The following is an 18221-nucleotide window of genomic DNA, read 5'->3' on the forward strand; positions in this document are numbered from 1 at the left end:
AGATGTAAACTTCTGAGCTTATCAAAATATAAATTCCCAAGAGTTCACAAGTTAATTCAAAAAGATGGATCTATGGGAGTAAAAGAAAATTATAACTTAAAGAATGTAGGAACTGCCAGGTTCAGGGGCTCATGCTTGTAATACCAGTGTCTCAGGATACTGAGGCAGGAGAATCACAGGTTCAATGCCAGTCTTCAGAAATTCAGTGACACCCTGACTCATTCATACATAAATAAATAAATAAATAAATGGCTGGGATGCATCTCAGTGGTTGAGCACCCTGGTTCAATTCCTGGTTATAAAAAAAGAAAAAAATTAAAGATTGAAAAAATCTGCATTATACCAGAATGAAAGAATAGATTAAGTGATTAGTTAGTTTGCCAATGTAAAAAAAATAACTTTGCAGAAGAGAAGCAACAGAGAAAACCCCACACATATAGTTATCTAATACTAGACAAACACACTATAAAACATGCATTGGGGAAAGGATAGGTTCCTCAGCCAATTGTGCTGGGAAAACTGAAAACCCATATGTCGTAGGAGAAATTTAACCCCTATTTCTCAAAAACAACGTGGATCAAGGACCTAGATAATAGATAAAAGACCCTATTACAAGACTATACAGGCCCAGCGCTCCATCTTGTCAGTGTAGGAACTGAATTCCTCAAAAAGACACTTAAAGCACAAGAAGTAAAATAAAGAATCAATAAATGGGGTGGTATCTTTACAGCAAAGGAAACCATCAAGAATGTGAGTAGACAGCATATAGAATGGGAGAAAATCTTTGTCACTGACATGTCAGATAGAGCATTAATCTCCAGAATATATAAACAACTCAAAAAATAACTCACAAACAAAAAATAACCCAATCAATAAATGAACAAAAAACTGAGCAAGCACTTCAAAGAAAAATATGTACAAACAGTTAACAAGTATATGAAAAAAATGTTCAACATCTTTAGCGATTAGAAAAATGAAAATTAAAACTACACTGAGATATAAAGAATGCAAGTAACAATAAATGTTGGTGAGAATGTGGGGAAAAGATTGACTCATACATTGCACCAAGCAATTTTTCAGGAAAGCAGTATATAGATTTCTCACAAAACCTGGAATGGAACGACCATTTGACCCAGTTATTCTGCTCCTCAGTGTATACTCCAATGACACTATAGTGACACAGCCACATAAATATTTATAGCAGCTCTTCACAAAAGTTAAGCTGTGGAACCAACCTAGGTGCCTTTCAACACATGGAAGGATAAAGACAATGTGTCATATATACACAATGGATTCAGCCATGAAGAATGAAATTATGGCATTTGCTGGCAAATGAATGGAACTGGACACTGTCATGCCAAGTGAAATAATCCAGCCCTCCAAATCCAAAGTCTGAATATTCTCCTTAACATGTAGTTGGTAACACACATAAGGGTGGAGGATAAAAGAATAGAAGTTTGTTGGTTAGACAAAAGTGAATAAAGGGTTGAGAGGGGAGGGGAATATAGTAGAATGAATCTGACATTACATTCCTATGTTCACATATGAATACATGACCAGAAAAACTCTACATAGAAGAAGTTATATGCTATGTATGTGTAATACACCAAAAGAACTCTATTGTAATGTATACCTAAAAACAATAAATAAAAATTAGAATTCACTACTTCTATGTTGATCCACTTTTAGGATCGTATGATCTACCCTTTAAACAGTTAAAAATTCCAAATATTTTATTATGTACCTATCTGTTGGGATGGCTTCAGTGGCAAATAAAAGAACACTTAACTTTAAGAAGAATAAGTTTGCAATCTGACACCTCATGTATTCAACCAGACCATAGTAAGAGCCTTAGCTCTACATCTACTGAGACATAACAAAAGTTCTCCAAGGTCTTTTCCTAAAAATATTCCTAGCATATTCTGTTTTCTAACATTTTGTAGCTGTGAATGAGAATTGCATCTATACATAAAATTATAAATGTAGGAACAGCATTAAACACATGATCTATATCAATGAACAATGTATCACAATTCTGAAAAGGAGCACAAGGCTAAAAACATAGGCAAATTGCACGATTTTTCTCGAAGTCTTTTGTCTCTGCTTCTAGTGCTCATCCACAAAGCCAGTTACTTCTGTCCTATGAATGGATAAACACCAAAGAAGGCCTGTGTTTCAAAATACAAATGACAAATAAGGCAAAATGTGTAAGGCTCTACTCAGAAAATCCTGAGATTTCTACTCAGTAACATTTGTTTCATCTCAGTGAACATTGAAACATGAGTCAATATAAAATAAAGGAAATAAACAGATCTTATGTATTAGGAACAAATACTTACCAGTAATTTATTTCTAAGAACGTACTATGGTATGCCATTTTTTCCAAAGGTGTTTTGTACTGAAGTAGGAGATTACTTGAAGCAAAGTGTTTGTTTCTCTTCTTAAAAGTGAGAAAATGATTTACAAAACCAGAGTATTTGCTGGCCCCACTTTTCCTCCTTACTTAACAGTGGGAGTAGTAATGCACATTAATACAACAAGAGAGCAAAGTCACTTCCCCAAACTAGAAGATCTACTATTAGAAGCAAGGGTTTTGAGATCATAGAAAAATCAACTATTCCTCTGGAAAATATTAAAAGTCTTTTCTCTTTATAAGGCTACTCTGAAAGTCATGGATGGGACTGCTGCGGAGAAATACAGTTGAATTAAGAACATTACTTAATTCAATGGGACAAAAACTGCACCCCTCACCTCCAAAATATGTACATTATGGTTATAAATATATGGATTTAAAACCCTCTATACTTTCCCATAATTAATAGATTTACTGTTTAACTATGTTACACACACTCACTCTCTCTCTCTCTCAATCATTTGAAAACAGAAGAAAATAATTCAGGAAACATTTCCTTTCTGCACGTCTATCTCTTTTTGTTTCCAAAAATGTGTTACTGAAATTTCATATTGTAAATTCTGGCATTATGGTCTCATGGAAATCGTCTGTAGGTTTCATTTTGTTCTGCTAAAATCTACAAATTTATTTCAGCAAGGTTTTGGCTGTATATCAGCAGGTGACAGAAGTCTAAAAGATTAATTTAAGAGTGGGACCTTCAAGATTAAAAAATAATTCCAAAAGGTAGATTTATTCTTCATGAGTAAATGTCTTACATTTCACCTGCACAAATGACAGATAAATTTGGGTGAGTGAAAACATTTCTTGGGGTGGGGATGTGGCTCAAGTGGTAGTGCGCTCGCCTGGCATGCGTGCAGCCCAGGTTCGATCCTCAGCACCACATACAGACAAAGATGTTGTGTCCGCCAAAAACTAAAAAATAAATATTAAAACTCTCTCTATCTTTACAAAAATTTAAAAATTAAAAAAAAATTTCTTAAATGCAGACAGAAATGTAATTGTGAAACACTTTAAAAAAATGATTTAAATAGGTGCATAGATATTTAGTTTGTATTTTAACATAAAACACCTAAATTTGTATTTATGTCAGTGATTAAACTAAACTTCTTCATTCAGAAAACAAATGCTGAACAACTACCAGATGCTAAGTTTTGCTGTAACTAGTTTTGTCATAAATATCATCATTTAATTTTAGAGTCAGATAACATTGTGTTTTTTTTTTCTGGTTTGTCAGATCTTTTTTTAATTTTTTTTATTGCCAAATAACGAACATTGTGTTTTAAATCAAAATAATAGTTCACACCCCACATACCCATGCTTTGGGAAACAGCAGACTGCATATAAATGGAGGTCCTAGAAGTCTGTGTTTCCTGGCATTGTGGGAGATGTCTGAAGTGTGTGGAAGTACACACACATGATGACTGCATGTTGGTGAAATTGCCAAACAGCACATTCCTCAGACCACATTGCCATCATTAAGTGAAACATGGCCACATACTATAAGTTAAAGGGATTTTATAAATAATTCAAATGAAATACAGTAAAAATTTGAAACTTTACTGAACGTTCATTTACCTGATTAAAATGATTTCTTGCAGTCTCCAATTCTGTATCTATTGTACAAACAGAGATTTCAGCTTGCTTTCTCACTTGATCCTCTTTGTTAAATTCTGTTTCTTTTTCTTTTAATGGGTTCTTATTTTTTTCATGTAACATATCATCATTTTTTCTATTCACTTCATCTTCTTTTAAGGTATATCTGAAGTTAATACAGATGCCTTTTAATTGATTTTTGCCAAAACCCAAACATGTCTTTTTATGTTCTGGCTCTTTGTATGCTGATTTAGTATCTTAATAAAAATTTTATGTTCTCTGAAGCTTTTCTAGTTTAACATTTTAAATTTCTCCTTTAATCTTGTGTAAAACATACATAACTGAAAGTCAATAATAAAAGACTGTTTTGTTATTTGATAAGTTTCTGTTACTAGCAAATCTTTTAGATACCACAGAAAAGTAAATTAGAAATGATTTGGTAAATTGACAAGTTTAAGGTAATTTTTTTTGCACAATCATAGGTCCTCCCCAGTTAAAAAGATAATTTCATGTCAAATAAGTTTTAAAGACATTGTTTATATACAAACTTATGAATTCAGTAGTAACATCATTTATCTTCATAAAATATGTCAGGTATACCTATAACTGGCTTACAGTGTAACAGCATATTCAGACATTCTTTTTTCAATATGTGTCTTTTGGGGCTGGGGCTGTAGCACAGTGGTAGAGTGTTTGCCTAGCATGAGTAAGGTGCTGGGTTCGATCCTTAGCACCACATATAAATAAAATAAAGATATAAAAAATATGTATCTTTTGTACTACTATAACCCCGAACTGGGATAAATAATCTAATACCTGTTATTATACTTTTTATGTTTCTTTTATGGTAACACTCTCAACTTACCTTTTTGATCATTATGTATTTTACAAAAAACTCAAAATCCATTTTTGAACAAGATGGGACCTAATATTTAATCCAATAATGAAGAGTAATGTTCTTCAACAGATGAAGGGATAAAAAAAATATGTGTGTGTGCACACACACAATGGAATATAAGACATAACAAAAATAAATTTATGTCAACATATAGTCTACTGTCATGTATACCTAAAAACATAAAAAGTATATGTCCTTTCAATATAGAAATATGAACAAATTTATGAATGAGAATGAATTTGAATAAAAAATAATCTATTTTCATTTCATTTTTTAATGAATGTTAATGTTAGAAGTGTAGCCTAGTGTCTAGCTCAGCACTAGCACATCACACTAGTAACACAAAACCCTGAGTTTGATCCCCAAAATCAGCCTAAAAACTATAAATGTATAACATGTTTCAGGGCAGTGAAAAATGCCTCACTGGTGGAATACAAACTTTCTTGAGAGAAATTTAAAAATCCTGTAATCTTTTTAAAGTTTCCCAACTTTAACCAAATAACTCTATATTGAAATTTTTTTCAAAAGTAAACAGAAATATAGAAAGTTATTTTTTTTTCTTTTCTTCTCATCCCCAACTTTGGTACCAGGAATTGAATGCCCAGAAGCTAAATCCCTTAGCTACATCCCAAGGTCTTTTTCATTTTTTTTGTTGTTGTTGGAGACAGGGTCTCATTAATTTGCTTAGGACATTGCTGCTATGTTAATGAGAATTATTTTGAACTTTTTTTTTTTTTGGGGGGGGGTCAACTGAGAATGTTTATTTAAAAGCAATTTTAAATATTAAAAAAGTAGAAATTAACACATACAGTACTGAAAAATGGTCACATTAAATACATGTGAAACGAAAAGTGTACTGATGTTTGATGGTAACATCCAGATGAGGATTCGGAAATTAACGAGTGGCACTATGGGATTCCTATACAACACGTTGAAGATCTAGGCAATACAAAAATAAATAGCAATTGCTGTTCAACAGTCAAACAGACACACACTACTTGCAGAACATTACTTTCTCCTCCGGGGAAAAAAAAGAACTAATTTGCTATTTTTTTTTGGGGGGGGGAAGGTCCCATTCCTTCAAAATACTATATCATGTACAAAATGGCAGATCATGGCTCTTCACCGAGTTTAAGAATGAGATCAGATTTAAACTCAACAAGATTGCCAATGGTTTTTCTATCTAGTTTTCCTATGTCCCACAGTAAGCTGGATTAGAGAGAACTCAAATTCCTCATGGAAAACAAAACAAAACCAGAGAGGAGGAGGAGGAAAAAAAAAAGGTCTGAAAAATGCATCTGTGAGAGTTTCTACAATAGGGGAAACAGAATAGACATCGCCTCCACATAACTCTAGAGACGGAGCTTGTGTGTGTATTTAAAATAACTAGTTTATTTTCAGATGAGTTGCAAATAGTCTGGCCACAATGAAGAACGGCTCTTTACTGCAACTTCAAATTGTGAATGAATGAGCTGGGACTCAGGGCAGCCTCAGATGCTGACTTCCTGTCCTGATACCAGTGTGGCTTAAATGCTGAGGCTGCTGGCACGGCCAGTCACATATCAGCACGTGGCCTGGTGCCTCCCTCACATTCTGGGTTAGGTGCGGGAATGCACGTGTGCCCTGATGCTGAGGAAGCAATTGCTTAAAATCAGTTTCCAATAGTAGCTGATAAAATATTTCTCAGGTATGCCATGCAAGGTTTATTCTTCAGGTGGCTACTCAAAGTTTTCATAGTAACCACTTAAGCAGAACTAAATATTTACTGAGCACTGTGACTATGAAAGAGGGTTTTTCCTATGGATTTGGTTGGGAATTGTGCTTCTGTGAAATTAACATTTCTCATTCACGGCTAAGATTATCTGCTTAAAAATATTAAGTCTTCTGTGCTGTTGCCAAAATAGCAGTTTAAGCAAATGGAACATCAGAATGACACGAGCCTTAGAATCAAGGACAGTTCCATTGGTTGTGGAACATGACTGCTGTATTCTTGTCCAAAATTCAGACTGATGCCAAAGATCAAAACACAATGTTCTTAGTGGTCTGATAAGCATGGCTGGGATGAAAACAAAATGAGAGAGAGAGAAAGAGCACAAGTGACAGAGAAACAGAGACAAGATTCCTTGCAGGGAGAGCTTTTTCACAGTGCAATTCATAGCAGCTTCCAAAACTTGGTTATGAATTGACTTGAAAGGGAACTGTCTAGTGGCTGGCGCTTCAGATGGGAACACTGATGTATGAAGAAGAGCAGAAGAGCTTGGTTTCAGCACCTGGATCCTACTCTGGAAACACTGTGTGAAGGGCTGACTTTTAATTTCTCCATTTTGAATAGTCTTTTAAAAGTTAATTTATCCAAGAACAAAACTAAGAAAATAATTTAAAACCAACACTTTAGATGCTTCAACACAATTGAGGGATGCTGATTCATAATACATTATGTAAATTCATACTCTTTGAGAGAGTTGAATGACTGACTACAAACAGATATAGTTGCAACCTTATAATTTCTGCTTTAATGGCAATCAAGTTTAAAAAATGTACAGTTCAACTTATTCATACTATTTATTCCTTTATAAAAGGCAAGATTTCAGGTATAAGCTTCTAGATGCATGCATAATGTAGAGGCTAATATTTTCTGGCAGTCCTTGGTTCCTGAAAGTTAAACTTCATCAGACATATTTTAAACTTTGTCAAAATAGGCATGAAGGATATGTTATTTTTGCATAATGAGGTAATATCTCAAGGGTGGGCACTCATCATCATAAGACAGTATAAATCCACTTGTCTCAACTTGCATGAGGCTGTGTGCATTGTAAAATGCCACAAAGAGTTTTGGGTCAGTGAACATTTGCTGAAGGAGTAACATATTTAACTGAGCACTTGTCTGTAATAAATACCAAAGTAGGTTTTTGTAGCTGTAAACTGTGTACACAGATAACTACAGGCTGGTCTGTCATGGAGCTAACTAGAAGTTTCACCTGGAGAACAGAACCCACCTCTTTGCTAATGCTGCATTTTCAGTAACAAGATTGAGAATACTGCACTGGAAGGAGCAGAGTCGACTCTAGGCCCTTCAATGGCTGCTGAACAGAAATCACTCTACTTTCAAAGCCAGCAATTCCTACACTCCTGGTTTTTTGTTGTAGTTGGTTTATTTTTTATTTTTATTTTTTATTTTTGCTTGCTTGTAAAACAGCACAGATAGAGAGAGATGTAAGTGCTAGGTGCCAGGGACGGCTTTGGCAAACCAGCAAGGCGCACCGGGCCCCGAGGCTACCCTCATACTGGCAAAGGCAGAAGACCACAGGATATTTACAATACATACTCTGTTCCCCTCCCGAGGTGGCCCTCGAGGAGTTTCCTATTCTGTAACAGCAGCTATACACACACTGTGCACAGGGTGGCATGGAAGCAGAAGTCTGGCATGGAGGATGGAGACAACCATAAGGTTCTGCTTTCTGCTAGTCGGACAGGATGTGAACAAAGGACACTGGAAAGACCCCCTACCTTTCAGGCTGTCCTTCGATGTGCCCAATCCACCACTCCTGATCCTCTTCCCCTGTGACAATAATCACTTCTCCCTCGATGAAGGTGAGCTCGTCGTCGTTGTCTGCCTGGCAGTCGTAAATGGTCTTCACGCGTCTCACTTTATTCTTCCCCGTGTTGATCTTTCTGGGTAGTGGTACAGGCGTCTCGGGCAGAGTGGGCGTGAGGTCACTGGAGTCCTCAGATGCCTGCTTCGGGACAGCGTCTCTGGACTGCATGTTTGGGGAGAGATCCCCGGGGTGTGACTTCTGTGTGACCTCGGAGGGCTGCTGAGACTTGGGCGAGATGTCACTCGTCTGAGACTTTGCCAGCAGGTCGCCCAGCTGGGGCTTGGGGGGCAGGTCCTTCATGTGCGGTTTGGGAGGTAAGTCTGAGAGCTGGGGCTTGGGTGGCAGGTCACCCAGCTGGGGCTTGGGGGGCAGTTCTCCAGGCTTAGGTGGCAAATCTCCAATTTGGGGCTTGGGGGCCAGTTCTGTGGGCTTTGGGGGCAGGTCTCCAGGTGGTGGCTTTTGTGGCAATTCTGCCAACTGTGAAGATTTCTGAAAAATCTCAGGCGGGATGTTGGCTTTGTCTAGGGAGAGATGATGGCTCGTTTCTGTTTTCCTTAGTGCCACTTTCTGAGGTAGTTTAGGAAGAACTCTTGGGCCAAGGGCAGTCTTTGCAGAACTGGTGCTGGATTGTTGAGACAGCCCCTCAAACTTGTTCGCGGTCTTACTTGAAGATGACGGACCCACATCGTTACCCCAAGGAATTGCGCCTTTGTTTGGGGGCCCGTGAGGTAGTGGGCTGGGAGGGTCGGACAGGGTTCTCTTGTGTCCGGGTGGTGGGGGAGGAGGCCTCTTCTTGGAAAGGGTGGAGCTGCCACTAGAGGTCTGGGTGCTTAGAGGGAGTGTTGAAGGTGGGCCAGTTGGACCTTTCCCGGCATTCCTAGGAGGCAGAGGTGGAGCCTCTGCAGTTGGTGACGTGGGCGAGTCTGTGCTCGTGGAGGCATAAATCTGGTTGGTAAAGGCCCCGTAGGAGAGCCGCTGCTTGTCCCGTGGGGTGCTGAAACCTGGCAGTGACAGCTTGTCCTGTGGGGAGATGCTGGAGGAGTGGCAGAAGCTCTGGGGTCTGGGCGAGCGCTCTTTCTTGATGGGGCTCGGTTTGTCATCCAGATCATCATCGCTTTCATCGATCTCCTCCTGTCGAAGGTTCCATTCGTACTCTACGTGGACGTGGGGATTGAACTTTCCAGATTTAGCCTGGGAAAGCAGATCTTCGCACTGGGAAGCTTTGAGTCTCTTTGCTATGTCCAAGGCAGTTTCTCCAGCTTGGTTAACGATGTCCACGGTGGGCTTGCTCCTCAGCAGCAGCTTCAGGCACTCGGGCTTGCCGTACATGCTGCAATAGTGCAGAACCGTATTTCCCAGGGACGTCTGCTTATCCAGGTTCCCACAGTTTTGTACAAGGAAGTCAACTAAATGGAGAGATGTCTGGTCTGCAGTTCGGACGGCAAGATGAAGGGCGGTCTCCCTGAGCTCCTGTCCAGGTTCCAGCAGTGGTTCCATGAGCTCCACCCCCTCTGCATAGACTTGAATGAGTGCAAGTAGATCCCTGGATTTGATGGCCTCCAGCAACTCACTCAGCTTAGCTGACGAGGAGGAGCAGGTCTTCCTTGAGAACCTGTGGTCGACGTACTTCGCAGTGATGTACTCTTTTCGTACAGTCATATCACTTGAAGGGGTAGGTTTTGGTGAGGGGCTGGGTAAATTTGCTTCCATAATATCATTAAAACTATTGTTTCCTACATTCTTGGCCAGCAAGAGTTCAGAAGTTCCTAATTTGTCTAATTCCAAAGATTGAATTCGAGAAATATGAACCCCCATTTCCCTATGGATGCCGGAACATTCTATACAGGCCAAAATACCCAAGTTGGTTGAAAGCCAGGTGGGTTCTGACGAGCCACAGTCACAGCACACGTCATTCCCGGGGAGCCGCTGGACCTCTTCAATGATGGCTTTCGTCAGATCTTCCAAGCTGTTCTCCCCTGTGCTCTGCTCGCCCCGGAAGGCCATGGTCAGGGCCTCCTCTTTGCTGTTGGTCAGCACCGATATCCACGCCACATAATCCTGCTCATCTTCTGCCTGAAAATGATACGTCCTATTATGTGAAATCAGGTCAAAAGACTTCTTGTCCTCGGCATTCGGTTTCACCTGGCAGGTAAGAAGGTTCAACTTGGCTGGCTGCCTATTGGAAGTTGCGTGTGAGATGGTCAGAATTCCATTCTTGACGGTGCACTTCCTCCTTTGCCACACTTTCCGGATCCCGTCACTCTTCTTCAGCAGGTAACCCTTCTTCTCACTGCCGTATTCCTTATTGCCCTGGAGCTGATGCATGCTGTACCCTCCTTGCCGGCTCTGGGAATCTTCTTTCTGATCAAGCTGAAGAGAGGATTTTATTAAATCTCGAAGTGCAGTGAGCTGTTTCTTTTCTTCATCCTGGGTCTGTTTTATATTATATAAATCAGCAGCCAGTTTTTCAATGTACTGTTTCAATTTATCAGCTGTTTTCAAGCCATCTTGGAAGAAATTGCACTGTGCGTAATAATACTTTATAAGGTTCTGCAGCAGATCCACACCCTTTTTGGTCTTGATTTCATTGACTTTAATGAGATACTCACACATTTGGAGCTGAAACAGGCGCCTTTCCTTCTCCATTTCTTCGGCAATCTCAGCTCCTGTTATCTCGGTGCGGATCATCCCGTGCTGTTTTGCATGCTCTCTTTTTTCCTTTTCAATTTTTGTAAACTTTGTCTCATAATCTTTCCAGGCTTTGTCAAATGGCTTCTTGAGATCTCCTTTGACTCCCTTTAGGTCTCCTTTTAACAAGGAATCCAAGGTGAAGATCACATTGTGGCTCAGACCCTGGAGCAGATTTTCCAGCAGTGTGGACAGTTCCTTTGTAAGAGTAGAAAACTTGACAAAAGCGGTGCCAAGATCGGGGTTGTCTCGACTTAAAAAATTACTCCCAAACTTATCAAGAACTTGTGCATAGTTTTCTTCATTTTGTACATGGTCTTGACCAGAATTATATATTGCTTTTACAGATTTCTTCACTTTCTGCAAGGCTGTTCTATCTTGGTCTAGAGCCTCCTCCAGCAGCGTGACGGTGTTCCTGCAGTTGTGCAGCCGCGTGGTGAAGCTGGACGTGGTGGGCGAGTTGTAATCCTCGGTGGTCTCGGCGATGAACTCGGACACGGAGATCTGGTCCGGCATCCTGCCGGGGGGGGGGGGGGATGAGACACAAGCGGGGGCGGGGGGTGAGTCACGGTGCAGGCTCCCGGGGCTCATGAACGCCCCGCGCGCAGCCCTGCGCCCGGCCTGGCGCGCTCCCACCCTATTTTGAACTTTTGATCCTCCTATCTTTGTCTCCTAAGCTGCTGGAATTATAGGCACATGCCATGGTACCTGAGTAGGAAATGATTTTTTTATAAATGATATTTCTTGAAATATTAATTGTAATAAAAAGTTAAAAATATAAACAAATAACAATCCCAAATTATGCTGGTTAAATAAATAGATTACTAGCAGATGGAGTTCCACAGAGACATTAAAATTGTTATGGGAAAAATATGAACTTAGTTTTTAGAAGTAATCACATTTAATAATATGCTATCATATTTGTAAGAATTTATAATTTATTCACGTTTTCTCCTTTGCAAAGTGCTAACAGATGAGGCAGTAGTTACAAAAAAAATTTCCTTCTTATTTTACTGGATTAAAGGAAAAGATTCCACTCCTTCTTTTGATCTAGGATATAATACCTCAAATTGTGGAGTTGTTGTTTCACTTCTATATTTTCTTGCTTAAACTCTGATACCCTCTTTTTTAGCTCATGAATCTCATTTTCCAGTTGTGCATTTTTTTCAAAATGTAGTGAACACTGTGTGCAGTGACTTTTTTTGCTTTTTATTATTCTTTGAAGTGATAGAACTGCTTTCTGGATTTTCGATAGGCTAACAGAATCTGTCAGAAAAAAGAAGATAGAAATAAAATATGTGACTAATTTAAATATATGAATGCTGTATATTTCACATGCATTATTTATACACTAAAACAATGAGTGCATAAAACACGTGACACAATATGCTGAACTCTGAAGATATAGCAAATGAGATTAGACCCCTATTGTTCTTTAGCTTAAAATCTAATGGAGAAGACAGACACAAAAAAAGATCATTATAATTTTAGACAGATGATATTAGAAAAGAGGTTTGTGATCTAATACATATATCTGATCTTTAGAAAAGATTCCCTGAGGAAAATAAAAATACACTGAGAAATGAACAGAAAGCAGGTAGAATGTGAAGAACATTATTCTTTCCAACATAAAAATTCAAGTTTTTCAACTCCCCTGTGCTCTATACTTGTCTTGTACAGAAACTAAGAGGGACACTCCCACTATAACCTGCTGCTGGACTTTGGTCTTGAGAGAGACAACTCTTTATCTTTCTTGCTTTTTCTTTATTCCCTGTTTACTAGGTTCATTTCTCCCAGTATTAGAATACATCAGCACTCATGTTATAAATCAATATTCTATCCAAAGAACTGTGTAGAATATGTTGTTCTTACCATGGACATGTCCATCTTCTTTCTCTTTTGCTTTATGATGTTTCTCTCCAGATGAGTGAGAAACACGCATCTGTGGATGATCCTCAGAATATACCTGTAAAATAAAGGACCCCAATGAGCTGCATGAAGACTTCACTATCACTCTTTTAGACATCACCCAAATTTTGGTCTTGAAAGCAGCTAACTAACATGTAGATAACTACAGACTGAGCAGTCATACTTTCCATAGGGTGTCTTAGCATTGTGCTCCAGATGAAGCTGAACACTTATCTTCCAATGGCTCCTGATTTGGTAAAAGCAGGGTGGATGTCATAGAAAAGGCATTCCTTGACAACGTGCTAACAAAGGTGTACACACCCCAAAGGATGGGAGGAATGATATTCATTGTAACTCATCCGACTTTGCATTCACCATCAAATGTGAGAAGGCTTTCAAGTCTTATTTTAAAGAATTTTGAGGAGTATGTTTCATATTAAATAGGATTACACTTTTTAAACAATGAACTAACAAAGTTTTTGTTTGAAAATATGAGACTTAGGTGTTCAGTTGGGGATCTGACACTGAGATATGGCCCCTGCCCAGGATACACCCCAAAGGGAAAGCTGTAAACCCAAGGACCTACATATGCCAGCCAAATAAAATAAATCTAGATGTGTGCTAAATCTCACACCAGGAATGTTGGCAATGTGAGAAAAAAGATGAGATAGCATCTCTAAATTCCATCATTCCCCCATTAATGCACACAAATACATTTCTTTAATATACTAAGACATTTTGATAAAATTATTCAACATATTGACTGAATTTTCTGCAAGGATGAGAAACAAAATGAAAAGGTCACCACAGAAAAATTGTTTAATACATGTAAGAAGACAGAAATTTCATCAACATACTGTATACACAACCAGAGATATAAAAAATTGTGCTATATATGTGTAGTAAGAATTATAATGCATTCTGCTGTCATTTATTTTTTAAAAAATCAATAAAAATAAACAAAAAATAACAAATAAACATTAACCAGGATGTAAAGTTAATATATTTCAACTTGTAGCAAATAACTACTGATTTTCACTAGAATTTTGAGCCTGTGACAACATCACCCTTTCACATGAATGCAGTCAGTGACCATTACCATTCATAACCCAGGTGGTTATTCGTCAGTCTCAAATTTAGTCTCAACTTTTTATTTTTCAAAATGTTTATGCAAGTGGAAGCACAAGCAACATTTAGAATTGTTTTGCCTCCATTACATAGTAAATTTAGCTATAAGTTGACAGGACTACTAATGCTATTTTCAGATTCTAACCAGTTCAGAGTGGTTTTAGATGTAATTAGTAATATATAATGCCTGGATTCCAAAAGACTATTTAAAAGGTATTTTCATTTGGCCTCCTTTACTTTCCTCAAGAAAGAAAAACAAGAAGAAACAGGAAGAAATGCTTTATATGTTGACATACCTGAGACTGGGTACATTGAGCGTCATCAAAACTTTTGTCCTCTTCTTCTGAAGTCATGTCAAAATGGGTCTCTGCTGATAAATGAATACATTTACTCACATTCCTTAGAACTGCATTAGAAAGCGTGAACATCAATCCAAATAGAAAAGGATAATTGTAACACCAAAACAACTTAATATTCCCAAATATGATTTCCAATTAAGTTTAATATTTGGTGAATAATTACTGGTTTCAACTTTCCACAGTTTTTCTTTTTTCTTTCTCTTTCTTTGTGTATACACCTTGGGAGTAGACCCACAAACTTATGCATTCTTGTCAAATACTCTACCATTTAGTTCTATCCCATGGCCACTTTAATTGGCAACTGGAGTCCTCTGAGTGGACTGAATACAGCCATCCTTCAAGGCTTGGACTTCCAAGTAGTTGTGAATGAAGATGTACCCATTTGCACCCAACAAACATTGAGTTCTCAGGGAGTATTTTTTCTTGATCCAAATCCTCAACACACATCTTATAGACATGACAGGATACAAGGTTCAGTGCAAACCATATTGCCAAGATTTGTCTACTCAAGATCAATGAAATTTGCTAAGAAACAAGCTTGAAAATACACATGGAAAGAAGGGCTGGTTCTGGGAAAATGTTAGTATAGAGTAAGCTGCATTCTAAGCGGCACTATTGCATGGAGACCAAAGAGTGGGTGAAGAGCTTCTCAGCAAAGTGAGTGAAAGAGGGATTTTATTCAAATCCCTAAAATTTCTGAACACTGAAAAAGTCCAGAGATTCAGTAATCTGTGTACCATAAACAAAAAAAGCCTACAACCTGCATGCAGATCTGCCTCAGACAAAGGGGGAGAGAGAAGAGGAAGTTGCATTCTAAGTTGTACCACGATGTGCCCTGCTAAGGAGAAACCTGAGATCAAAAATATTGCTTACAGAGTCAGAGTCACATCTACGGGGTAAAAATGGGAGTTCATAACCCACTTGAATCAAAGTGTGAAATAGGATATATCAAGAACTATGTAATGTTTTGAACAACCAATTAAAAAAAATATTGCTTAAACTGATCTGACCAAAAGGTGCACTATGCACTGGTGCTTAAAAAGCATGCTCTTCTCTCAATGGGTGATGGGAGTGCTGAAGCCATAGCCATCCTCGGAAAGACTGCAACAGTAATTTCTTTGATTCAGTTCCTCTAAACAACACACACACACACACACACACACACACACACACGCACGCACGCACATGAGGATCCTGGAAGTGCCTATCAAGGGACCTAGGTTGTGCCTGATGGAAGGAAGAAAAAACTGGTGCAGGCTAGACTATACCCATGTGACTCCGGTGAGAAGGGCAAAGGGGAACCTATGTGTCTGGAAGCTAATGTGACCAGCTGAAGTGTCAGAGAAAATGACCTAAGAAGGCAGAGAAGATGTGCCCCCAGGGATGGTGTTTTTTCTGGCTACTCACCCCTCAAAAAGACAGGTGAGAGGTGAGTAGCCAGAGAGCAGGAGATGGTGAGAGCATGAAATTCTGTAGGCCCACACAGAGAAAAGTATGAAATAGGTCAGGATTTGTCTCAGAATAAAGGGATAGGTGAGGCCTAATGCCAGAGGACAGTTGAGGCAGAGGAAAGGTATAAAGATACAGAATGAGGCTTGGCTCATGTCGGGAAATATTTCTAAGAAATTTCAGAAGGTTGACCTTTCACATTCTAAAGAGATGCTTATGGTGACATCTGCATGGTAGCTAGTTCACTCCAAAGGCTGGAAATAGGGAGAATGTAATAGTATGATATGTAGGGGAAACAATTCAGAATTGAGGGGATATTCCCAGAAACACAGAGGAGAGATCATTTTCTGTGACTACTGATGACATTGTGAGGAAAATCCTCCCACCTCTTTGGGAAAACCACCTTACATGTGGGAACACTGGTAGCATTTCAAGTGTTTTAACATTGTGTCCCCTGGAGTGTTGTAATGCAAAACTTACCCAATTTGACTGTCTTTTCTTTCACCTTGCCTAATCCTTTCCGTGGAAGCGCCTCTTTTATTGTGATGGGATCAGTGCGCTTAGAAAGAAGATAGTACATAAAGAGTGTATTTTTCATTGACTACAAAGTTAATAATTTAGAATAAATATAGAAATTTAATTACCTTTCTGAAATCAGATGAATCCCTAGAGGCTGAAAAACAAAAGGGGTATATAATCAAGCAAAGTTGAAGAGGACAAAACAACTCATGCATTACAGATGCCTCCACATACATCTGAGGTCCATGGTTCAGCTGTGCTAAAAATTATGCTATCTCCTGGGTTTCTGTGCTGGCTGGTTTGGCTGACAACAATCATGTGAGTAAAGGAATTTTGTGAATAGGTTTTGTGAAACATGCTGTTCATTTCACAAACCTGAGATTATCTGTCCAATGACCATAAATAAAACAGACAAGGAAACATATACCAATGCAAAGATACAGATTGATGGAGAATCCAACAATCCTCTAGTGGAGAAGCAAAGAAGGTCCCTAAGAGATTCAATGGCAAAGGTGAAGTCAAAACAAAAACAAGCCATAGAACCTATCTTACTGAAATACTATTGAAAAGATTTAATCTTTATAATTTTAAGTATGTAGATATTTACTGCATTTGTCCTTTCATTTTTGTTTAGTAAGGCCAAAGCTGTGTTCAGATCCCAGGGAAACGTTAGGTTCATTTCTCAACAAAGATATCTGAAGGAGTCAGTTGATACACATATTTTGACACTGAAAGCTATGACATCTATTATTTGTTTCTTATATTCAGGTGGGATGCTGGTTCCTCTTGTGCATCCTCTATTCCTGTATTCTCTGGTTTAAACAGATTAGATTTTCATGATCCCCTTGTGTGAGAACAGATAGTTTCTACATCTAAGAAATAAAGGTTAATTGGTTTAAACTTTTGAGACATAAAAATTTAAAGGGAAAGTTGAAATGGAAGAGCACAGCTTTATCTGATAACAATAATATATTATTACACACACAAACACACGCATATATGACAAAGATTTTGGGTATTCAAAGAGTAAACTGTATAAAGAGTTCTGTTTGCAAATGAGTTTGGTTTGGTATGACTTGCCAGTGTTTTAAGTGTATTCACAAAAGGCCAGGCCTATCAAAAAATTATAATTAGCTTTTGAAGGATGAGGATGTAGCTCAGTAATGAAGTGAATTTCTAGAATGCCCATGATCAAAATTTTATTTTTAGGCAAATAGGAAAGAAATACAGAAAGTAATTATGTAAGGAAAAAAGAGAGGGAGGTAAGGGAGTAGAAAGAAAAGAAGGATGGAAGGAAGGAAAGAAGGAAGGAAGGAAGGAAGGAGGGAAGGAAGGAAGGAAGGAAGAGAGGAAAGAAGAGAAAGAGTAGAGCTGTCATTAAAAATCACGAATGATTCTGAAATGTAATTTTGCTCCTCAGAATGACTCAATTTAAACCACAGCAAGCAGTATGTATGATAGGTATGGAGAAAAGATGGTCATGGCTGGAATCTTTCCCCAACTTACAAGCCCCTCATGATTCAAATGATGGACAAGTTACAGTCTCTCACATATTGTGGAAAGATAGATGTACTGATAGCCCCTGAATTGCATGCTCTCAGTTTCCCCTTCATTCCCTCCAAGATTCCCCAGCTAACTTATTTTGTTTCTTCCACATTTCTCCTTCCCAG

General features: G+C 38.4%; 1 protein-coding gene across 2 annotated transcripts in view; it reads right to left on the reverse strand.

Moving 5' to 3' along the window:
• LOC308640646 (arf-GAP with SH3 domain, ANK repeat and PH domain-containing protein 1-like) overlaps positions 1-18221 on the reverse strand; it is a 31808-nt gene that overhangs the window by 344 nt on the left and 13243 nt on the right. Inside the window, exons 8-13 of one of the 2 annotated variants that reach the window (XM_081312456.1) lie at positions 16677-16705; positions 16513-16591; positions 14521-14594; positions 13061-13154; positions 12253-12454; positions 8412-11705 (exon numbers count right to left, since the gene is read on the reverse strand). In XM_081312456.1, coding sequence (XP_081168582.1) covers positions 8412-11705; positions 12253-12454; positions 13061-13154; positions 14521-14594; positions 16513-16591; positions 16677-16705 — 3772 coding nt within the window. Of the gene's footprint in view, positions 1-5676; positions 11706-12252; positions 12455-13060; positions 13155-14520; positions 14595-16512; positions 16592-16676; positions 16706-18221 lie in introns of those variants that run through there. The other variant, XM_081312457.1, reaches the window with a different exon arrangement.

This window comes from Spermophilus citellus (genome assembly GCF_964194105.1).
Source record: "Spermophilus citellus genome assembly, contig: SCAFFOLD_557, whole genome shotgun sequence".
NCBI lineage: Eukaryota > Metazoa > Chordata > Mammalia > Rodentia > Sciuridae > Spermophilus > Spermophilus citellus.